Source organism: Protomyctophum parallelum (genome assembly GCF_964188405.1).
Source record: "Protomyctophum parallelum genome assembly, chromosome: 18".
NCBI classification, from domain to species: Eukaryota; Metazoa; Chordata; class Actinopteri; order Myctophiformes; family Myctophidae; genus Protomyctophum; species Protomyctophum parallelum.
In genome coordinates, this window is record NC_139716.1 from 15,936,950 (window position 1) to 15,961,537 (window position 24,588).

Here is a 24,588-nt window from a genome sequence, read left to right on the forward strand (position 1 = left end):
TCGTTACGTCATGTTGTAGTATTGTTTTGTAGTTATCAGGATGATATCGTTACGTCATGTTGTAGTATTGTTTTGTAGTCATCAGGATGATATCGTTACGTCATGTTGTAGTATTGTTTTGTAGTCATCAGGATGATATCGTTACGTCATGTTGTAGTATTGTTTTGTAGTTATCAGGATGATATCGTTACGTCATGTTGTAGTATTGTTTTGTAGTCATCAGGATGATATCGTTACGTCATGTTGTAGTATTGTTTTGTATAGTCGACAGGCAGGAACAACAGGCGGCAGCAACTTCCTTTTCCCTCAAACCGATTTTTCTCAATAAAAGCTCTCGTAGCCTGTAAATTTTATTGAGAAAAATCGGTTTGAGGGAAAAGGAAGTTGCCGCCTGTCTATTCTCTCTCTCTGCTCTTTGTTTCTGCCTAATGTACTTCTTATTTATATGCTATTATAGGAGGCAAACATTCCAATATACTCAAAGGTCAGGGCCGGGCGATAAGACTTTAAATCAATAATCACCATTATTTTAAACATGTGCCTCAAATGTGATTAATTAATAGTTTGAAGTACACCACCATCGTACACACTAGGGCTTTATGCAACTAGTCGACTAGTAAATCTATGAACGCTGGCTGTGTGTAACGTGTTGCTCTGCAGGGTGTCTAAATGAATGCTGGCTGTGTAACGTGTTGCTCTGCAGGGTGTCTAAATGAATGCTGGCTGTGTAACGTGTTGCTCTGCAGGGTGTCTAAATGAATGCTGGCTGTGTAACGTGTTGCTCTGCAGGGTGTCTAAATGAATGCTGGCTGTGTAACGTGTTGCTCTGCAGGGTGTCTAAATGAATGCTGGCTGTGTAACGTGTTGCTCTGCAGGGTGTCTAAATGAACGCTGGCTGTGTGTAACGTGTTGCTCTGCAGGGTGTCTAAATGAATGCTGGCTGTGTAACGTGTTGCTCTGCAGGGTGTCTAAATGAATGCTGGCTGTGTAACGTGTTGCTCTGCAGGGTGTCTAAATGAATGCTGGCTGTGTAACGTGTTGCTCTGCAGGGTGTCTAAATGAATGCTGGCTGTGTAACGTGTTGCTCTGCAGGGTGTCTAAATGAACGCTGGCTGTGTGTAACGTGTTGCTCTGCAGGGTGTCGGGAGGAGAGCTGTTCGACAGGATCGTGGAGAAGGGTTTCTACACGGAGAGAGACGCCAGCCAGCTCATCCGCCAGATCCTGGACGCCGTCAAGTACCTCCACGACCTGGGCATTGTCCACCGAGACCTGAAGGTAACGACACGACATGGGCATTGATCTCACCCTTAAGGTAACGACATGGGCGTCGTTCTCACCCTGAAGGTAACGACATGGACATCGATCTCACCCTGAAGGTAACGACATGGGCGTCGTTCTCACCCTGAAGGTAACGACATGGACATCGATCTCACCCTGAAGGTAACGACATGGGCGTCGTTCTCACCCTGAAGGTAACGACATGGACATCGATCTCACCCTGAAGGTAACGACATGGGCATCGATCTCACCCTGAAGGTAACGACATGGACATCGATCTCACCCTGAAGGTAACGACATGGGCATCGATCTCACCCTGAAGGTAACGACATGGACATCGATCTCACCCTGAAGGTAACGACATGGGCATCGATCTCACTCTGAAGGTAACGACATGGGCATCGATCTCACCCTGAAGGTAACGACATGGGCATCGATCTCACTCTGAAGGTAACGACATGGACATCGATCTCACCCTGAAGGTAACGACATGGGCATCGATCTCACCCTGAAGGTAACGACATGGGCATCGATCTCACTCTGAAGGTAACGACGTGGGCATCGATCTCACCCTGAAGGTAACGACATGGGCATCGATCTCACCCTGAAGGTAACGACATGGACATCGATCTCACTCTGAAGGTAACGACATGGACATCGATCTCACTCTGAAGGTAACGACATGGGCATCGATCTCACCCTGAAGGTAACGACATGGGCATCGATCTCACCCTGAAGGTAACGACATGGGCATCGATCTCACCCTGAAGGTAACGACATGGACGTCGTTCTCACCCTGAAGGTAACGACATGGGCATCGATCTCACCCTGAAGGTAACGACATGGACATCGATCTCACCCTGAAGGTAACGACATGGACGTCGTTCTCACCCTGAAGGTAACGACATGGACATCGATCTCACCCTGAAGGTAACGACATGGACGTCGTTCTCACCCTGAAGGTAACGACATGGACATCGATCTCACCCTGAAGGTAACGACATGGACATCGATCTCACCCTGAAGGTAACGACATGGGCATCGATCTCACTCTGAAGGTAACGACATGGACATCGATCTCACCCTGAAGGTAACGACATGGGCATCGATCTCACCCTGAAGGTAATGACGTGGACGTCGTTCTCACCCTGAAGGTAACGACATGGACATCGATCTCACCCTGAAGGTAACGACATGGACATCGATATCACCCTGAAGGTAACGACATGGGCATCGATATCACCCTGAAGGTAACGACATGGACATCGATCTCACCCTGAAGGTAACGACGTGGACGTCGTTCTCACCCTGAAGGTAACGACATGGACATCGATCTCACCCTGAAGGTAACGACATGGGCATCGATCTCACCCTGAAGGTAACGACATGGACATCGTTCTCACCCTGAAGGTAACGACATGGACATCGATCTCACCCTGAAGGTAACGACATGGACATCGTTCAAACGGCGACTATACCCTTTTTCATCGACTAAAACTAAATGGAAACTATACATGAAAACTAAGCTATGATGACTAAAAGTAAGACTAAATATATAGAGGGTATGTGCATGCATGAAGTGAATGGGAAATCGAGTGGAAAAAAGGGAGTTTAACGTCACTTAACATCGTCATGCAATCAGATAGGACTTTATTTTTTATCCCACGATTTTGTAACCCATTTTTCACCCCTGTGTCAATCATCTAATGTGATCCTGGGCTCTACACACCCTCCACCAACCTAGTCCCCATATATGGGGGACAAGGGGAGAGCAACAGACTTGAACTCATGCTTCCTTCATGCCTGAGTGTCCAAGTTGCTCGTTTACACCTGACAGGGGGGAGTAGTACTTTCCTGTGTGGATGTATGTACGGGGCTGTCAAGGCCAGGAAGTAGTTGTTTCTCCACTCAGTAGGCGTTCCCGCATAACCTCCGGGTATGATGATGATGTCACGCGCATACCTTCTATAGACAATTTCGTCAAATACACAACTAGACTAAAATGTTAGGAAGGGACTATAGTGGACACGAGATCCAATATAAGTAAACGGCAAAAGTCACTTTACACTTGGTTGCATGCTGAACATAGCAGATCTACAAGCTCACAAACGTCTCCACCTTGTATAGCCATGAGAAAACCTGCTGTATTCTAACGTGTGCTATTAACCCCTTCCCTTCTCTCCTTTGCAGCCAGAGAACCTGTTGTATTACAGCATGGAGGAAGACTCCAAGATCATGATCAGTGACTTTGGGCTGTCCAAGATTGAGGACACGGGCAGCGTCATGTCCACGGCCTGCGGCACTCCTGGATACGTGGGTAAGACTCCTGGATACGTGGGTTAGACTCCTGGATACGTGGGTAAGACTCCTGGATACGTGGGTTAGACTCCTGGATACGTGGGTAAGACTCCTGGATACGTGGGTTATAGACAGAGGAGGTACGCACGCACTTGTTTCCGGGGTCACCAGTTCAAATATGATTAGTTCAGGGGCCCCCAGTTTAAATATGATTAGTTCAGGGGGCCCCCAGTTCAAATATGATTAGTTCAGGGGGCCCCCAGTTTAAATATGATTAGTTCAGGGGGCCCCCAGTTTAAATATGATTAGTTCAGGGGGCCCCCAGTTCAAATATGATTAGTTCAGGGGGCCCCCAGTTTAAATATGATTAGTTCAGGGGGCCCCCAGTTCAAATATGATTAGTTCAGGGGGCCCTCAGTTCAAATATGATTAGTTCAGGGGGCCCCCAGTTCTAATATGATTAGTTCAGGGACCCAGTTCAAATATGATTAGTTCAGGGGGCCCCCAGTTCAAATATGATTAGTTCAGGGGGCCCCCAGTTCTAATATTATGATTAGTTCAGGGGGCCCCCAGTTCAAATATGATTAGTTCAGGGGCCCCCAGTTTAAATATGATTAGTTCAGGGGGCCCCCAGTTTAAATATGATTAGTTCAGGGGGCCCCCAGTTTAAATATGATTAGTTCAGGGGGCCCCCAGTTCTAATATGAGTTTGGGGGGTCGTGTCGTGAAAAGGTTGAGTGCCACTGCTGTAAAGTAGCTCCAGCTAACGTAGCTCTTTTCCAGTGAATGAGGAGTGTGTAGAAGTAGAGTCTCTGCTGTTGACCATAGAGTCAGTGCTTCACAAGTATTGGTCGTAACTGGAGATAGATCTGCACAGGCTATACGGTTTCTTGAGCAGTGTGTGCGTGTGTGTTTGCGTGCGTGCATGCGTGTGTGTACGTGCGTGTGTGTGTGTGTGTGTGTGTGTGTGTGTGTGTGTGTTGCAGCCCCTGAGGTCTTGGCCCAGAAGCCCTACAGCAAAGCGGTGGATTGCTGGTCCATAGGAGTCATCTCTTACATTCTGTGAGTCCAACAGTTATCCGTCTATAGATGTCTGCCTGTCTGTCTGTTCGTTCGTCCATCCGTCCCTATAGATGTCTGCCTGTCTGTCTGTTCCTTCATCCATCCGTCCCTCTCTCCCTCCGTGAATATCAAATATCTAAATACTGAATCTAGCTGACTGTTTAGGTTAGAAATGCACTCTGTCGAGCTGCGCTTTGCACACAAGTTGGCCATGAATGGCCAACTTGTGCGCGAGCAGAGCACGCAACTTATCTCTGACTCTTGTCAACTATCAGCACCCATTTTTACATTTTAAGTTCCCTATAACTTTGAAACTCAAATTTGTTACGTCATTCACATAATGCCCTTTACATAAACAATAAACATACATAGTTATGGCATCACTCAATCCCTGATTGGCCGAAGGAGTCACGGACATACAGTACGCAGCCAAAAACAGTACTTGCGCCGCTCTGCTCGTTTACGTAATAACCCCAAATAGTCCCCCCAGGAATCCGTGGTTTCGTGATCACAGAAATAATTACCGCTGATTTCAAAGCCGTCCGTGGATTTCTCGGACATTCACGGAATGCAGTAATGACGACACCGTGTCATTTGACATGTACTGTACTGTACTGTACACGCCGTTGTATTTCTTTTGCTGATATTTGCGTCATGGATATCGTTGCTGTCGCGCAGAAACCTTGTATCTCCATATTCTAACCTCTTGTGTTGTTTTTTCCGTAAACGGTACCAGATCATTCACGCCACAGCGGCACACGGAAGCATCAAAAGCAGCAGATCTACGTACAAGCTCGGAATGCGGCGAGAAGCCACGCGTTTTGAGCTTGCAGATCTGCTATGCTCTCTCTGTTTTAGAAATTTGAATTGTGAAAAGTTTTGTACATAATTACGAGGTTGTTTCCACCCGACAGAGACGATGTTTAGATGGTGTGTTTTTTCCGTCTTCAACAGGTTGTGTGGCTACCTGCCGTTCTACGACGTTTAGATAGTGTGTCTTGACGATGTTTAGATGGTGTGTTTTCTCGTCTTCGTCAGGTTGTGCGGCTACCCGCCGTTCTACGACGAAAACGACTCCAAGCTGTTTGAGCAGATCCTGAAGGCAGAGTACGAGTTTGACTCCCCGTACTGGGACGACATCTCAGATTCAGGTAATAACCTACGATTCATGGATCTCTGTAATAACCTACGATTCATGGATCTCTGTAATAACCTACGATTCATGGATCTCTGTAATAACCTACGATTCATGGATCTCTGTAATAACCTACGATTCATGGATCTCTGTAATAACCTACGATCCATGGATCTCTGTAATAACCTACGATTCATGGATCTCTGTAATAACCTACGATCCATGGACATCTGTAATAACCTACGATCCATGGATCTCTGAGACGTGTTGAAGCGGACATCTTGTGTTTCTGCTATAGAGCGTCGCAGTCCCGCCCCCTTTCATGGCAACGTGAGACCCAGAAGTGAATGCCCCGTTCATTTTCTCCATAGGCTTTTCTTAAAGTATTTATTTAAAGACGTTTATACGCCGCGGACAAAGCCAACTGGAGTTGTGACAAATCATGACAACAAACACAACCTTTTGGGCCGAACAAATGATTACAAAGAAGAAAAACAACAAAAAAGTGTTGTAATAAACCTGCCGTTTTCTTCTTCTTTCTAAATATTTGTTTGGCCCGAAAATTGTGTTTGTTGTCACAACTCGAGTTGGCTTTGTACGAGGCTCAAAAGGTCTTTAAATAAATACTTTTTGAAATGTCTACGAGGAAAATGAACGGGGAATAATTTTTTGAGCCCTGGTAGGGGGGCGGGACTTTGCCCTGGTAGGGGGAGGGACTGGGCCCTGGTATCGGGAGGGACTGGGCCCTGGTATCGGGAGGGACTGGGCCCTGGTAGGGGGAGGGACTGGGCCCTGGTAGGGGGAGGGACTGGGCCCTGGTAGGGGGAGGGACTGGGCCCTGGTAGGGGGAGGGACTGGGCCCTGGTAGGGGGGTGGGACTGGGCCCTGGTAGGGGGAGGGACTGGGCCCTGGTAGGGGGGCGGGACTGGGCCCTGGTAGGGGGCGGGACTGGGCCCTGGTAGGGGGAGGGACTGGGCCCTGGTAGGGGGCGGGACTGGGCCCTGGTAGGGGGGCGGGACTGGGCCCTGGTAGGGGGAGGGACTGGGCCCTGGTAGGTGGCGGGACTGGGTCCTGGTAGGGGGCGGGACTGGGCCCTGGTAGGTGGCGGGACTGGGCCCTGGTAGGGGGCGGGACTGCGACGCTCTATAGCAGGTCGTGTGTGTTTTTAGTGAAAACAAAATTACCTTATTTTTTATTTTTTTTGTCGGCAGCCAAAGACTTTATCTGCCACCTGATGGAGAAGGACCCCCAGAAACGGAACACGTGTGACCAGGCGCTGCAGCACCCATGGTAATATTCAGTGTTTGACGTGAGCGCCCCCTCATGGTAATATTCAGTATTTGACGTGAGCGCCCCCTCATGGTAATATTCAGTATTTGACGTGAGCGCCCCCTCATGGTAATATTCAGTATTTGACGTAAGCGCCCCCCCTCCCCCCTCCAGAGATACCTTCGGGTCCTATACTTTTGTGTCCCTTTTGTGTCCCCATAGAGTTAAACTGTGTCCCTCCGTCGGACTAAATCTGAGACTAAAACAACCACGGAAGTCTCGTTTTACCGCTTTCCTTTCCTTGCAACAACAAAGCTGCGCTGCTCTCCCAAATCCGGCTGTGACAGGCCGTCTGCCCCACACGGAATACTATCGCCATGTTATTTCATTGTGTCAACTAAATCCTCCATTAGAGATCGTATTTATGCAAACTAGATTCAACGCACACATTCTAAATATGCACAGAGCAAATGGACTGTTACCACCTTCAACTTCTACTGGAGTTGGAAGCATTAAGATCCATTTTAACCCTCAATGGCTTCCTTTCTGAAAAAATATATTTATATATATATTTCTATGTACAATGAGATGCGGACGGGAGCTGGTGCCACTTGGACCGGGACGTAACGTAGGACTGCAAAATGATGTCGGACTTAAATACTGACGTTCCAGCACCCATGGTAACATGTGAGCAAATTTGACTGAGGGACTGCCATTGGATATTTTGAAAGCAGGGAAGCATAGCTTCAAATTGACATATCGGTTGTTCAGTTTGACCCACCAGTTTTGGAGATATGGCTTATAGCGTAATAATGTCTTGCAGAGAAACAGCGAGTTGAGAAAACAGGCTTGAAAAGGTTCACTTCTGTGGTCTCTAACATTACACCTATAGCTACATGTTTAATTTATATTTACATGTCGACACTTATTTCAGACATGCTCTAGTTTGATGTGAAGCTGTGCTATCAACTCGTTTTGGATAAAACAAAAACAAAATCAGTTTTTCTCCTCTGGTGAAAAGCCGGGGCTGCAGGATGGCAGTCCCTCAGTCAAATCTGGTCACATTATAGTCATGTTTCAGCACCCATGATGGTAATACAGAGACCAGGCCCGGTTGGAACCTCCATCTCGCTGTAGAGCTCAGAGATGATGAGGTTCCACAGCGTCTGGTACTGTAGGTACAGAGAGCTCTTCACGGGTCACAAAAACAAAATGGACCCCGACCCGAAACGGACCTGTGAAATTTGACCCCGCGATTCCGACCCCTTTCAGAGATTTCTTTCAGATGCGACGGCACCGAGCCCAGAGTGGACGACCCGTGACAGTTTTGGTCCGATCCCGAGCCGTCCAGACTTTCTTTTATCTTCTTTACGGACCTGATTTGTTTTTTCCGATTTTAAACGCCCCGACGAGTAAAGCCATGATTGTAACACCGGTGTTTTCCATTCTAATCAGCCTGGCAGGCAGTGGCAGCTGGCTGGCCTTTCAGTATGGCAGCGTACTGTACCATGTAGTACCATGTAGTACGCTACGCGTGCATTGTGTAGCTCAACCTTTCATTTGGTCGCGCTGCGCACAGCTGTAGCATAGTTTGTAAAAAACGTGTACGTCACCAAGAGGTCTGAAAAGCTAGCGGCGCCATTTTTGTGGGATTTAAACTCTAGCCCACATCACTCAGAATAGAGTGACGGTGCACTGTTATTGTAAACATTGAACACCAGGATGGAAAGACAAATCTCGGGCTCAACATAACTTATACAAGCACCATTGTGAGATGATTGTCAGTTTGTTGAACTCCCTCTGGTGTTTAAAAAAAACGCACACGGATAGTCGCTCACTGTGTAAACAAACCAGACAATCCCAGAAGTATGGCGGCCGCTAACACGTGACACATATGTCGACGCTCCCCTCAAGGAGATTTTGGTACGCTCTATAGGCTAATCATGATCCTGAACCAGATCACAGGCATCCTTTAAAACAGGCCTGAAAGTCCACCTTTCAGCAGGCCTGATAGGGAAAACGGGTGATCACCCCACCTCTTTTAAATAAATATATATATTTATTTTTTGAGGGGCGCTAGCCCCTCCTATATTCAGCTATATAGTAGATTTTCGTCCTACACAAACATTGAATTTTACGTCATAGTGTATGAGCAAATCGTCTAAGTGTCTATTTTTGTCCTACACAAACATTAAATTCCCATTGACAATGAATGGAGAATGTTACGTCATATTGTCTGAGCAAATATATAGGCATAGTGTTTCTTTTACGATTTCTGTATACGATGAGAAGAGCGCCCCTCACTTCACACGGGTGTGATTATTTTTGTACATAGGCCTATATAATAGTGTTTTATTTTTCTGTGATGATATTGTATTTTGTCATGTCATGATGTTTATGAATTGATTGCAGTGTCCGAATGGAAACTATATAGACCTAATAAGGGCTTATTTCTGGTGCTATCCATTTAAGACCATGACGTGTTTTGACTGTTTGACTGTTTTACATTTCTGTCTAATAAAACTATTCAATCAATGAATCAAACCATACAAAGTTAAACAGCACTTCATTGCGTTTCTCTTTCATCACGCAGACGCAGACGCAGATGCAGATGCAGACGCAGACACGCACACACTAGGTTACAGGAGTTCTGTTTGACTGTAATTCACTAACTTCTGAAGAACGACCACGCCGAACGGCATCGTTGTTCCTTTTCATGAAAATCCGCCTTAAAATGGTGCGATCCTTTTCTGTCCTTTTCGGCTGAAAAATAATCCAAAGTGCCGATCGACAACAACAGAGCGCCGCCATTGGAGTGCATAATTGGGCCTCAATTTCCCAGAAGCCTTTGCATGCCTAGTGCGACGGATGTTTTTTTTTTCATCCGAACGCGTCACCGCTATCGCACTCTGTGCCCGATGGAAGTCTTAAAACTTCTTAAAAAAAAGTGTTTTAATGATAAACAGACCGCAGGATACACGGTTCGATTCCGACCCGGCCCCCGATCGAGTGATTCTGATAAAACGTGGGAGCGACCCGTGTCACGGGTCTCGGGTTATTTTTCGGAATCAGGGGGCCCGTGAAGAGCTCTAGCGCCATGGTGCCGGCAGATGACCACAACACCGGCCAATATGGTTGATTCTTACCTTTTTAGGGTCGGGAAACTCCCCCCTGCCAGGTGAAAATTACTCCTCATGCATAGAAGGAAGCATGAGGTCAGTCTGTTGCTCTCCCCTTGTTGGCAGAGGGAGTCTATTAGATAATTGACACTGGATTGAAAAAAATGGGTTGCAAAATCTTGGGATAAAAAATAGGAAAAAAATAATCATCCATCCAGCCATCTTTAACCGCTTATCCGTAGTCGGGTCGCGGGGGCAACAGCTCCACCAGAGTGCTCCAGACTTCCCTCTCCAGAGCAACATTAGTGACTTCCTCCTGGGGGGGATCCCGAGACGTTCCAAGGCCAGTGAGTCGATGTGTTTCCTCCAACTGCGCCTTGGTCTGCCGCGGGGTCTCCTCCCACTGGGACGTGCCTCGAGGACCTCCCTATAGGGAGACGCCCGAGAGGCATCCTTACCAGATGCCCCGAACCACCTAAGCTGGCTCCTTTCCAGGCGAAGAAGCAGCGACTCTACTTCGAGTCTCTCACGTGACTGAACTTCTCACCCTATCTCTAAGGGAGATGCCAGCCACCCGTCGAAGAAAACTCATTTCGGCCGCTTGTATTCGCGACCTTATTCTTTTGGTCATGACCCACACTTCATGACCATAGATGAGAGTAGGAACGAAGACTGCTCAGTAGACAGAGAGCTTTGCTTTCTGGCTCAACTCTCTTTTCGTCACAACAGTGAGCGGTACAGCGACTGCAACACCGCCCCCTGCCGCTCCGATTCACCGGCTGATCTCCTTCTCCGACCTCCCCTCACTCGTGAACAAGACCCCGAGATACTTAAACTCCTTCACCTGGGGTAATGCCTCATTCCCTACAGATACTTAAACTCCTTCACCTGGGGTAATGTCTCATTCCCTACAGATACTTAGACTCCTTCACCTGGGGTAATGCCTCATTCCCTACAGATACTTAAACTCCTTCACCTGGGGTAATGTCTCATTCCCTACAGATACTTTAGACTCCTTCACCTGGGGTAATGCCTCATTCCCTACAGATACTTAAAACTCCTTCACCTGGGGTAATGTCTCATTCCCTACAGATACTTAAACTCCTTCACCTGGGGTAATGTCTCATTCCCTACCCGGACTGCACAATCCACCGGTTTCCTGGTGCAATCCATGGCCTCAGATTCGGAGACTCTGATCCTCATCCCAGCCGCCGTACACTCGGCTGCGATAATCAATAATACCAAGAATCAACAATATTGGCTAATATTCGCCGGTGTCGTCATTTTCCCGGCACCCAGGCGCTGTCATCTCTGAGCTAATATAGCTCAGTGGTGACAGTGGAAGGACAGGTTCCCATTGGAGCTCATGTCTTACCCTCTTCACCAAAGTGCGTTAGTCCAAATTATTCCAAAACGTAGTTATCCCAATATTCATCTAGACCGTAAGCAACCAGAGGAGTCACGTTGAGATGACAAGATCTCTGTTTTGAGCAACAATAACTGTGTTGCAAACAAACAATAAAGCACAATAATATTACACACATACATACGAGAATATCTGTAAGTATCTACCAATCTAAATGACATGATATCTAAATGACAGCCTTTGCATAAGGTCCATCATCATCATAATTTTTCGACCGCGGTCGAGATCATGGATTTCACAATGCCACGCCAGACTTCCCGGTCCTTCATTGCCATCCCCAGTTCCTGCTTACTGATGCCTGTGTCCCCTATATAGCGATGACATCATGTGTCCCTAGCGATGACATCAGGGAACGACAGTTTTCTACCTCTGGTCTGCTTTGAGGCAGGACTCCAGAGAAGAAGGGAAGATATATAACCTCATTGTCAGCTCTGTAGCAGTGCCCGGCAAACTGTGTTCTTCTGGATCGGACTAGTGAAGAAACACGAGGGAGGTTGCCGTATATTAGATTAGTCGATGGGTGGCTCTTCCAAGAGAGATTTTGTACTCTCATTAGAAGGCGGGAGTGTAAGTGCCATCCAGCCGTTTCTCTAATGTCTCGGAGCCATAGAGTAGAATCGTCTCAACGGTCGTCCTAAATATTTTTACTTTGAACATCTTACTAATGTCATCTAAGATGTCATTGCAGGCTGACCAGGCCATACCCTTCCTAGTTTGAAAGTCCTTTTGGGAAGAAGATATACATGAACCCAACTACTTGTAATGTAGCAATTCACATTTTGACAAGCAGTACTACTTGGAGGAAGGATACCTTTTGCCCAACTACTTGTAGTCATCAACCTGTTTCAGAGGAGTCCAAGTGCTACGGGCTATAGATGGATCGATCGGTAGCTTTATCACGGGGATAAGGTTACAGAGATAAAAGGTTACAGAGTCACAGGTAAGAGTATGAAAAATAAAAAAGTACTGTCGTGTACAGTCAGCATAACGAGGCAAAAGAAAAGAAAACAAGAAGCATCATCAATTACAGCTATAGAGAGACGGTACTGTATCAACTAAAGGTAACAAAACATGTTTTACATTACAGTGTTTCACACCGTATATTATTATTATTATGCTCATAATAACAGATATTCTCAATGCAGATCCAGACTGCAGTGTTCTGGGGGAGTAGAATAACAGTCCTAAAAGAGTCCTGTGTCTAAACCTCGCCGCTCATCTCTGCAGGATCTGCGGAGACACGGCTCTGGACAAGAACATCGCTGAGTCCGTCAGCGCTCAGATCAAGAAGAACTTTGCCAAAAGTAAATGGAAGGTCAGTGTATTTCATTTCTTTGTCGGAGAAAAACGGCAGTCGACGGTTTTAGTTTAAAACACGCAACCCGCCAGAACCGTAGTAACCGTGGGATTAAATTAATCGCCTAGCCTGCCAGACCCCTAGGCTATAAATTTTCCAGGGTTTACATTAATCCATGTTTTGATCCGATCGTATCGTTAGCTGCCGTTTGTTAGCATAACAGTCAAAGTGGGACAGTGGCCGCGAATGGATGCGCGCGCATCCACTTGCACTCTATGAGCTGCTTTCAAAGGCCTGTGTCTCCAAATCGACGCAATGAATGTCGTTTCTGGTGAAAACAATGTTTTTAACGGCCGACAGCAGGCGCCGTGATGCTTGCGGTCGGGTTTTTGCACCACCGACCGGTCAAGACACCACACACGGCATTTTGTCACAACATAACATTCGGTTACGGATATTTGGCTCTTCAAAATAAGGGTTGCGCACGATAAAAACCTCTGCAATGCGCGATGGATAGACGATTTAATGGTGGCGGTCAAACGGTTTTAACACTGCCCTGCATGCCTCCCCCCCCCCCCGCCCTCCCCCCCTCCCAGCAAGCCTTCAACGCCACGGCGGTGGTGCGTCACATGCGGAGGCTCCAGCTGACCACCAACCCGGAGGGCGGAGCCTGCGGTCACATGACCGACCCCGCCAGCCCCTGTCACGCTGCTCACCTGCTCCCCGAGGAAGAGGAGGAGGACGAAGAGGACCTGGGGAAGGGCGAAGAGGAGAGACGTGAGTTATACTGTATTATATACCAGCAAGACGCCGGAGGGCGACAAGCACTAGTGGCCATATATGGAGCGTGTCTTGAGTGTACAGGGGTTTGATGAGGTCAGATCAACATATGGAACAGGTCAGCTCCATATATGGAGATCTCTAAGGGTGGCAGTTTCGGGTAGCGCAGCACAGAATCTGTTCTTGAGAGATTAGCAAATTATTGGTTTGTTAGGAATGTGACGAAAACAACAAAAAAAAGTCTCCATGAATTCAAGGCTTCGTGGGGCGTGTGTAGAAAATAAATAATATTTTTGTGTAAGGAATGAGAATTAGGAAATTCACATTCCTATGGAGCAAAGATTTGAGTTAAAACGTTCGCTCTGAAACATTCAAACATTTAGGCCACATTTTCATGATTTTTTTTCAAAAATAGCAGATCTACAAGCTCACGAGCAATGAGCTTGTAGATCTGCTAATTTTTCAATAGCTAAAGTATAACATAATGCTTTAAAACACCAAAAGGGGTTCCCGCCCAGAAAGGCTTAATTAATTTAACAGCAGTGATACAGTAGAGTATACAGAGACTAGAGAGACAGCACGAAATCCACATTCAACTCTGACCTAAAAATAGAATTAAAAAAGCAGATGTCCTCAAATTCCACTTGAACTCAGATAACTCTCTAACCTCCACGCTGAGTTAATTAATGTAACAACAGTGATACAGTAGAGAACAGAGACTAGAGAGAGAGAGAGACAGCAGGGAATCCACATTCAACTCAAAAAAATAATAATAAAATAAAAAAGCAGATTCCTCTTGAACTCAGAGATAACTCTCTATCCTCCATGCTGAGTTAATCAGTCACACTCCCGGCAGCGAGCAGATGGTGTCTTCCTCTGCCCCCCCCCCCCCCCCCCCCCCCCCTTTCTTTCTGAAAATAATAATACCTGTTTGGTGATGATTTGTATGTTTTTGCGTCTGGTATATTGTTGGTGATGATTTGTATGTTTTTGCGTCTGATATATTGTTGGTGATGATTTGTATGTTTTTGCGTCTGATATATTGTTGGTGATGATTTGTATGTTTTTGCGTCTGGTATATTGTTGGTGATGATTTGTATCAGATTGTGTGTCGTCTCATTCGGGTGGAAACCTCATCATACAATATGTTCAAAAACAGTTACGTTTTAGGATTCAAATAAAAAAGGTAGCCGAGCTATAACAAAAAGAAAACATTGCATAGATGCACCTGGGACGTATCCTCAGTGATGTATCCTGAGGTCAACGGGGTTTCGGGTCTTCCAACATCATACCCCTCACTCACGCGACCCAGCCGGGAGTGATCAAGTCCCGACTTACGTCCCAGTAGCTACCCTCAATCAGTCCCATTAGGGAAAAACCAGGGGCACATAATCCGTTGGAACTACTCCAGAACTACTCTGCCAGGGCTGGAAGGTACACTTCTGGCACATGGAGGGACTAGGCTCTGTGGGTTGTCTCCTGGCCGGGCCCTAACCCTGGCCTAACCATCAAAATTAATGTGGATCTGACTGCTGCTGTTGATGCTTCTGTCTGATACTGTAGTATAGTTAGTGTATTATGATTTTAGGACCTTTTCACCAGCGGGAAAAAAAATGAAAAAAAATAAAAGAAAATCATCAATGAGTTCAATATAAATCTAAGGTTTCTAGTACCTGTAGTCTAGAACAAAAGCAAAATCAAATCAAATCTAAAGTAAAAAATAAACTTTAATAATTTCTACATTTAATTAATGTGTACTCATCTCATTCAGTATAGTGAAAACAGACACTTGGAAAAGACTACAGGCTATTTATCGATTGATTGATTGAATACTTCAGGCTTTGAGCCAATTAACCCATTTTGGGGCGGGAACCCATTTTGGTGTTAGCATCATGTCGTGCTTTAGCTATTGAAAAATAGCAGATCTACAAGCTCATAGCGCGCCACGAGCTTGTAGGTCTGCTATTTTTGAAAAATCGAAGAGCGACTGACATAGACATTTTTATAATCTCATCTCAGGTCAGAATGGAAAACTGTCAGGATGTAGAAGACATCTTTAGAATCTGATCTCAGGTCAGAATGGGTTAAGCCCCTACAGGGCCTATAGGCTTGTTTCCATTGTGGTCCTCATGTTTAATATCGGAATCGCTCAGAATCGGTATAGATACCATATCGGTAATCGGCAGATATGACCCTGCAAATAATCGGAGATCGGGTCACAATTTCAGACTCGTGCATCCCTAATCTCAACCTGTCCTCTCTGCCCCCCCCCCCCCCCCCCAGTGTCCCGCTGCGAGGAGGTCCGTCGCGGCAGTGCGGAGGGCAGCGTGGACCGGGACAGCCTGCGGAGCTGCACCTACTGCTGCCGGCCCGCTAGCCGGGTCTGACCAGGAGGAGGAGGAGGAGCTTACACTAATTATTACAGCCTCCGTCCTTATTGGGTCACTGCGGTCGGTGGTGACATCATCACGTCTCCCTTCTAAACCGCCCGGAAGCCCCGCAATCCTGTCCTAGCCCCGCCCACAACCCCCCCCCCCCCCCCCCGCAGCACACCCACCCATCATTCTGACCAGGAAGGAAGGAAGGAAGGAAGGAAGGAATGCAGAGTATCAATTTAAAAGCCTGATGTATACTTTTTTAGTCGCGTACCGGTTTCGTGCTCGGTTTCAAATGGCAGATCTACAAGCTCACAACGCGTCACGGACGCGGCGCGTTGTGAGCTTGTAGATCTGCTTTTATTCTTTACAGTTGAACTCAATTATCTATCAGTATTCCGATAGAACCTGGGGGCGACGTGGTAAAATGAAGGTGGGGGTCGCTCACTTCACACGGGTGTGATTTTTCTTTTAGTATTCTTGATTTCCCTCGCAAGGACATTATGACTCCCGAAATATATTATTTTAAACATTGTAAAAAAAATAGCCGATCTACCGCTGTGAGCTTGTAGATATCGGCTATTTTTTACTATTTTGAAATTTGATTTTTCAGAAATTGCCAAAACATTTCGACAATTTCTGAAAATGTACTTTAGTTTGTACTTTAAGAGTAGGCCTATTATATACTTTGTCCACCACTTTATTTTTTTGTTATCCTTCATCATTATTGTCGTCAACCCCATTAAAAAAAAATTACACACACATTCACAAAGCTCTTAGCATATCGTAAACATATCGTAAACGGAATGCATGTTGTCACGTTGATGGGGTTGGAGAGTCTGAAAAACAAAAACTAAAAAACAGTAGACTGGCCGGTATAGTTTCATTTTTATTTGTTGGCGTACAATAAAGAATGAATGAGGTTTTTTTGGGGGGGTATTCTGTATATCCCAGACTGTTTTTCTTTGTAAGGAATGTTGCCGGCTTCACGTCTTTGCTGGGGGTGGGGTTAGGGGTGGGTGGGGTTGGGTGGGTGGGGAGGTTAGGGGTGGGTGGGGAGGTTAGGGGTGGGTGGGGTTGGATGAGGAGGTTATAGGGTGGGTGGGGTTGGATGAGGAGGTTAGGGGTGGGTGGGTTGGATGAGGAGGTTAGGGGTGGGTGGGTTGGATGAGGAGGTTATAGGGTGGGTGGGGTTGGATGAGGAGGTTAGGGGTGGGTAGGTTGGATGAGGAGGTTAGGGGTGGGTAGGTTGGATGAGGTTAGGGGTGGGTGGGTTGGGTGTGGTTAGGGGTAGGTGGGTTGCTATAGAGTAGGAGAGTAGCGACACACTTTGGTCTCGCCGCAAAGCGGGTGCCTATTGGGCTATAGTTCCAAACATTGCTCTATATATGGCTGGAACTATCCCATTGAGATAGAACGAGCACTTCCACATTCCATTGTTGCAGTGGGAGTCAACGCTATATATAGTGTCGCTACTCTCTTACTAGATTACTCTGGGTTGCTAGAAACAGTGAAATGTATGAATATAAAAAGGGAAGTTGTATTCTTACGGCTGTTCTGTTATCAGAGGTTATCTTACGGCTGTTCTGTTATCAGAGGTTATCTTACGGCTGTTCTGTTGTCAGAGGTTATCTTACGGCTGTTCTGTTATCAGAGGTTATCTTACGGCTGTTCTGTTATCAGAGGTTATCTTACGGCTGTTCTGTTATCAGAGGTTATCTTACGGCTGTTCTGTTATCAGAGGTTATCTTACGGCTGTTCTGTTATCAGAGGTTATCTTACGGCTGTTCTGTTATCAGAGGTTATCTTACGGCTGTTCTGTTATCAGAGGTTCAAAACGGCTGTTCTGTTATCAGAGGTTCAAAGTGGGGAACGGAAGACATTTTGGGTCTGATGCTGTGTCTACAGTAGTGAGTGAAAGGCATTTTGGGTCTATATACTGTTTGCATGTCGATATGACCTGGTGAAAAGAATATGTTTACAATGAATGACGACTATGATCAATAAGTATGATGATGAAAATAACATGAATATTATTATTACTCTTGTTGTATCGGAAGAAAAAAAAAACGTATGTACTTATAATGCTGTAATCTGAACTATATAATGTGAACGTGTGAGTATAAGGAGTTTCAACGTGATTGACGTTATAGTTACAGTAACAGTTACAGTAACACAGCAGTCTGGACTCTCTTGAGGGAAGAAGTACTCCCATGATTTTTTTGTTTTTGTTTTTAATTACCACAATGCAATGCAAAGTTATACATCCTGTATTCAGAGTTTTACTTGAGCAAATCTTTCTACAAGGCTTGCAACGCACCAGCGCGTTGTGAGCTTGTAGATCGGATATTTTCGGAATAGAAAGGGAATAACATATTATGGTACAGTAGGCTATAATATCTTTTTGTAGCCTAATGGTAATCTAAATCTGCAAAGTAACTAAATTCTTTGAAATCATTGTAGTGGAGTAAAAATGACATTCTATTTGGAGCACAACACTTTATGTTTTTCCCCCCGAACAAAAATGAGTTTAAATTGTGATATAAATACTAGCTCTAGGAACTTTGAGCAGCACTTCACCCACCAACCTACTAGGAACTTTGAGGACCTTCACCCACCAACCTACTTTCACTCATATAATCGGTCCTCGCTCGTTTCACAGAGGAGGGGTAGTTAGTGTGGACAAGTGGTATATACCGGTGTAAAATATGCAAGCCGTGTTTGAAGGGCTTTGTGTCAAACTGTAAGATATTTAATAATACTGATGACTTTGATGTTGTTGTTGATGTCTGGTGGAAACCCTGTGTGACCCGTCTGAAGTCAGTGAGTGGTGCAACAGTGACACTTGGTGGTCAACAAACGCTACTACGTCTGGTAATCTGTTCAGTGCTGTTATGCTACAACTCGGCTTCCCATCATGCACCATGTGCACAGTATAGTCATATTTTAGTCATCTGAAATGTTTTAGTCTAGTTTTAGTCGACGACATATCATATCATATCAGATTTGGTCGACTATTAAGTGTATTTTGGTTGGCCGTGATGGCGTCGTATATACTCAGTTGTGTGCCGAAAATAGAAGATCTACAAGCTCACAACGTGTCTCAGCAGATCTACAGATCTATATCATAATGTGAATATAGCCTACATTATTTAGTCTTAGTTTTAGTCATCATAGCTTATAGTTTTTATTTCGTTTTTTGAAAAATGTAGTCGACGCGGACATTTTCCGTCAGTCGACGACAACAACACCGGTCACAAGCTCAACCTCATATCAGTTCCATATTCATAACACATACATTGGTAATATTATGTGTTTTTAGATATTTTACTATTTAAAAGTGTCCATGGGCGACATGATGTCATGGACTACAATTCCCATAATGCTTTGGTCCACTGCTCCTCCTTGTGGATAGGGGGAGGGGCTGTCTTACTGAGACAACATGTAGTCCAGGACATAAGTTAGCCCAGTGGCCATGACATCATGGAGCCCATCATGGACACTTTGAAATATCTAAAAACAGTAAAACACATCATATTTTACCCACATAAAAACCTCCAGGAAACCCAAACATCATTAAAATAAGATCTGGTTGTAAAAGGGTTGAAGTTATAGGGATGTCCCGATCACGTTTCTGTGCTCCCGATCCGATTCCGATCATTTTATTTTGAGACATACCGATACCGATCTTTATATGTTTATATAACACTTATGTCATATCACAATACAAATATCCTAATGTATGTCATAGTGTAGTCTGTAGTGTTGCGTTTGCTTTCTTTTTCTTTCTATGAGTGTGACTAGTCTTAGTTTGATGATCTCTGACTGGGACCAGAAGGAAACAACTAGCATAAACACAACAGTTTTTGACTAAATCTCATTGCTTATTATACATTTCTGTGAGATTTACATTAGACAATTAAAAATCCAATATTTTCTCCCCGATTCCGATCTTTTGAAAATCACGAGATCAGAGCCGATTTCCAGAAGAGCAGATGTACTGTACTTTTACTGTACTTTCGCTATACTTTTGCGGGACGCTCTTTTACGAAGTAGAAGTAGTATAGGGAATTAATTTATAAAAACAAAAATCACACCTGTGTGAAGTGAGGGGCGCTCTTATCATCGTACATCATTCATCTTGCATCATCTCATACTGGCCAATCAGAACGCCTGTTGTTGCCACACATTTACGTCATATTTGGCGGACATTTTTAATTTGACCTAATTTCTCCTTTCATCGTCGATAGCCAATAGGAGACGTGCGTGCGTGTGGGGACAAGATGACGTACATTTGGCATTTAATGTTTGTGTTGCGGACATGTTGTGGGGACAAAAGCTGTATATAGGAGGGGCTAGCGCCCCCCTGTGGAGACACAAGGTGTCATCCGGACAACAACAACAACAACAACAACAACAACCTGGCTGTTCTATTTGTTTGATCGTTATGTTGAAAACCTTACCTAGGATTTGTTTCCACTTGTTTCTTTCCAATTAAGGGGCTTATTTAACCATTATAAACACCTATAAATGCATTAAGGAAACACGTGTATATCATATTATATTACATTATATTATATTATATACAACAAGTATATATTATTGTATATCCTTTTTTTTGTAAAAGCTGTTTTGAGCTAACAACGTATATGGATGCAATGCATCATGGGATATTATTGATCAACGCGGCGGAAGAAATCACTGATTTGTAAACGCAGGGATATGACTGAAGAAATCACTGATTTGTAAACGCAGGGATATGACTGAAGAAATCACTGATTTGTAAACACAGGGATGTGATATGATGAAATCACTGATTTGTAAACGCAGGGATGAGTGAAGAAATCACTGATTTGTAAACGCAGGGATGTCACTGATGAAATCACTGATTTGTAAACGCAGGGATATGACTGAAGAAATCACTGATTTGTAAACACGTGGGATGTGATATGATGAAATCACTGATTTGTAAAAACAGGGATGTGAGTGAAGAAATCACTGATGAAATCACTGATTTGTAAACGCAGGGATATGACTGAAGAAATCACTGATTTGTAAACGCAGGGATGTGATATGATTAAATCACTGATTTGTAAACAGGGATATGACTGCAGGAAATGAAATAAAACCTCCTTGTCTATGCATTGTGTGTTCTTCTCTCCTGTCTGTCTGTTCAAACATGATTATTTTGGGGGGTCCCCAGTTCAAACATCATTATTTTGGGGGGGTCGCCAGTCCAGACATCATTATTTTTTTTGGGGGGGGGGGGGGGGGGTCCCCAGTTCAAACATGATTTTTTTTTTTGGGGGGGGGGGTCCCTTCAAATACGTTTACGGTATTTTCGAGGATCTCCATACTGCATGTCATGTCTGTGAAGTGACACAAAAATGACAAAGAAAACAAAAAATTATAAAGAAAAATACAGTAAAACTATAAAAGGTGGCAAAAATATGAAAATAAATGACAAAAAGATGAATGAAGAAATCAACATAAAAAGATACATACATACAGTAAAATAATAAATATATACACATATTTAGCTTTTCCCTCACCCTCACTTATTCCCTATACTCATTCACAGATATTAGTTTCTGATTGGTTCATTTAGTTCCTGGTTGCTATGTGGTTGCTATGTGCTTTTCCAATTGAATTGGTCATTTCTTACCAGCTGCTGCGTAAGCACAGCTGGTCAATGTTCTCTCTGCGCTGCTGTAATGTCGAGACCTATGTTTCTCATTGGCTGTACCGACAACCTATCGTCCTGATTGGCTGACTCGTCTCTAGGCAACCACACATTTGTGCCTCTAGGCTAGCCGACCTCTCAGCCATGGGATACCGTATAAGGCAGCAGCTGGGCAACTAATTGATGTCATCAATTCTTGTCTCTCCCTTTCTCCTGTTCCGTTGTGTGGAACCTGCTCTCTGTCATTCAGTGAGTTCATTCATCTAACTAAAACTATATGACTAAAAAATAATAAATACTTCGACTACCTTCGTTTTCACGGACGGAACCTGAATTAAAACAGAATTAAAACCATTGATGGCTATAAGACTGAACGTATTGACAACTCCGTCGTCAAACAAATAAAAAACTAGACTCAAATGTTAGGGAGGGAACTAGTGGAGAAGAGATACAGTAGAAGTCATTTGGTTGCACTCGGGTTGTGTGTGCAGCGCTTTGAAAACGGCAGATCTACAAGATCTATACGATCCAACGTCCAAAACCCAACGTTAATAATTGGGTCACGTTAATTGATTCACGCGTCTGTGTTGCCGTCGCTCGTCATGGCGTCCATCTCCCAGAGGATGTCGCGCGGCAGCCCCGACGGGTCCAGACGCCAGCGGAGGACGGCCAGCTTGCACAGCGTGGCCAGGCTGGGGCCGAGGTCCAGGACGTACAGGTCCGACGGCGTCCACTTCCCTCCGAAGAGGACGAGGCGGTCGCCCACCGCCACGCAGCACATCCTGTGCATCCGGGGCGGGGCCTTGATCCCCCCTCCCCTCACGGGCTCCAACTTCCTCCAGGAGAAGGTCGCGGGGTCGAACAGCCACAGGTCGTTGAAACGGCGGTCCTGGGGGTTGTTGTCGCCGCCGAACACGTAGAGGCGCCCGCCGTGCGCCACGGCCGAGTGGTTCATCCGCGCTTCCGGGAGGAGGAGGTGGAGCCCGGGCGCTAGCGGCGGCGCGGGCGCGCTCAGCCAGCAGTCGGTCTCCGTGTCGAAGACGCTGACGCTCCGGTAGTGGCGCGTCTCCCAGCGGCCGCCGAACACGAAGATCCTCGTCCCGATGACGGTGGCCGAGTTGCCGAAGGCGCGGTGCGCCGGCGTGCCCCGGGCGGCGATGGCGCGCCAGCGCATGGCCGCCGTGTCCAGCGCGTGCACGTCGTCGAACGCCGTCGCCTGGTTCTTGTGTCCCCCGAGGACGTACATGACGCGGCCCAGGACGCAGGCCGAGTGGACGCTGCGCCCCTCGGGGACGGTCCCCGAGACGGCGGGCCGCGCCCAGCTGTGGGTCTGCACGTCGAAGGTGTACAGCGCGTCGCAGTGCTTCCCGTAGATGGTGAGCTCGCCGCTGTCGGCCTCCTCGATCCAGTAGTTCACCAGCCCGCCCCAGATGTAGACCACGCCGTCGATCGACGCCGCCGTCAGGCCCACGCGGTGGGAGGGGACCTCGGGGGGACACGTCGGGGGGTTGTTGGCGGCGGCTACGGGCAGCCTCGTCCAGCACAACGACACCGTGTTGAAGACGTGAACGCCGATCGGCACGCCGACGCGGTCCCCGCCGTCGCCGATGCGGTCCCCGCCGTCGCCGATGCGGCTCTCGGCGGTGTGGGCGGTCTCGTGACTGTAGCCTCCGAAGGAATACACCCGGTGGCCGACCGCCACGGCGGCGTGGAGGATGAGCCGCGGCACCTTCAGATGCACCGTCCAGCACAGCATGGATGCGCTCCGCCTCCTTGGTGGGTGGGGGGGGGTCCTCGCTCTGGGGAAGCTTATATTGGGTACGACGGCACAAACGGCATGGCACGCTTGACCAATCCACCCAGAAAGATCACGATGAGCTAGTAGAGCTGCTGGTATTTTGACGTAGATGAGCTAGTAAAGCTAATTGTTTTACTTAAGTAAAAGTATCAATACTGCATAATGTACTTAAGTACCAAAAAGTAAAAGTACTCATATTGCAGAATGTCCCATTTCACAAGTTCAAACTGTGTACAAAACCTTTTTAAAATAGCAGATCTGCAAGCTCACAATGCGTCACGTTGCGACGCATTGTGAGCTTGTAGATCGGCTGTATAGGGTTGAAATGGTTAGTTTTCTAATAAAAATTAAAATTGCCAAAGTATTCAAATAATTGTACTGAAGTAAAAGTACAAATTTTGGCTCTGAGATGGAGTGGAGTAGAAGTAAAAGTATAGGAAATACTCAAGTAAAGTACAAATACCTCAAAATTGTACTAAGATTCTGTGAAAGCGACCTCGCTGGCAGCGAGACGCGTCCGGGACGAACACGCCTGCGCAAATCGGCACCGACAAATCGGCGATGACGCCTGGTGTCGCGTGACGTCGGACCAGAGCCATCGTATAAGGACCACTTCGTAGACATTGTTCCGTTTAGGACAGATTAGAACACGTCAGCGACTATAACTCTTTAATCTGAGAGACGAGAAGAGAAGAGGGAAAGGGAACTTTACAGAGAGACAAGAGAACCAAAGCCAGAGCATCGAGCGCTTGCTCTGCGTCAATGAATTGATCCATTATTGCCCATTGACAATATAATCAATGTTTTCAACATATGAGACTATAGTAGACAATGGCATAATAATAGGCCTTGTTGTCGTCAACTGTTCTAGCCGTTTATATTATATAATAATTTATATTTCCCTCCGAGTCGTACAGGCATTAGTGATGAATATGTGATATTTATCATGAACCTCAGCATGTAAATAAATGTTGTGTGGTCCCTAACTGTATAACATCACAGCGATATTATATCGTACAGCACCAATCAGTGGGATCTAACTGTATAACATCACAGTGATACTCTTA

The 24,588-nt window shown here is 45.9% G+C and overlaps 2 protein-coding genes across 2 annotated transcripts in view; one reads left to right on the forward strand and one right to left on the reverse strand.

The window, feature by feature from the left end:
- Nucleotides 1-16,052, forward strand: part of camk1a (calcium/calmodulin-dependent protein kinase Ia) — a gene marked incomplete at both ends in the record, with an annotated part of 49,904 nt that extends 33,852 nt beyond the window's left edge. Inside the window, 8 exons of the mRNA XM_083789174.1 lie at nt 1,138-1,276; nt 3,470-3,596; nt 4,564-4,639; nt 5,678-5,790; nt 6,986-7,064; nt 12,816-12,903; nt 13,482-13,662; nt 15,949-16,052. Coding sequence (XP_083645300.1) covers nt 1,138-1,276; nt 3,470-3,596; nt 4,564-4,639; nt 5,678-5,790; nt 6,986-7,064; nt 12,816-12,903; nt 13,482-13,662; nt 15,949-16,052 — 907 coding nt within the window. The remainder of the gene's footprint in view (nt 1-1,137; nt 1,277-3,469; nt 3,597-4,563; nt 4,640-5,677; nt 5,791-6,985; nt 7,065-12,815; nt 12,904-13,481; nt 13,663-15,948) is intronic.
- Nucleotides 16,053-22,297: 6,245 nt separating this feature from the next.
- Nucleotides 22,298-23,479, reverse strand: LOC310875990 (kelch domain-containing protein 3-like; the record flags this gene model as incomplete). Its single annotated transcript, XM_083789439.1, has 1 exon — nt 22,298-23,479. One exon carries the CDS (start codon nt 23,477-23,479, stop codon nt 22,298-22,300), a length of 1,182 nt encoding a protein of 393 aa, XP_083645565.1.
- Nucleotides 23,480-24,588: the final 1,109 nt, after the last annotated feature.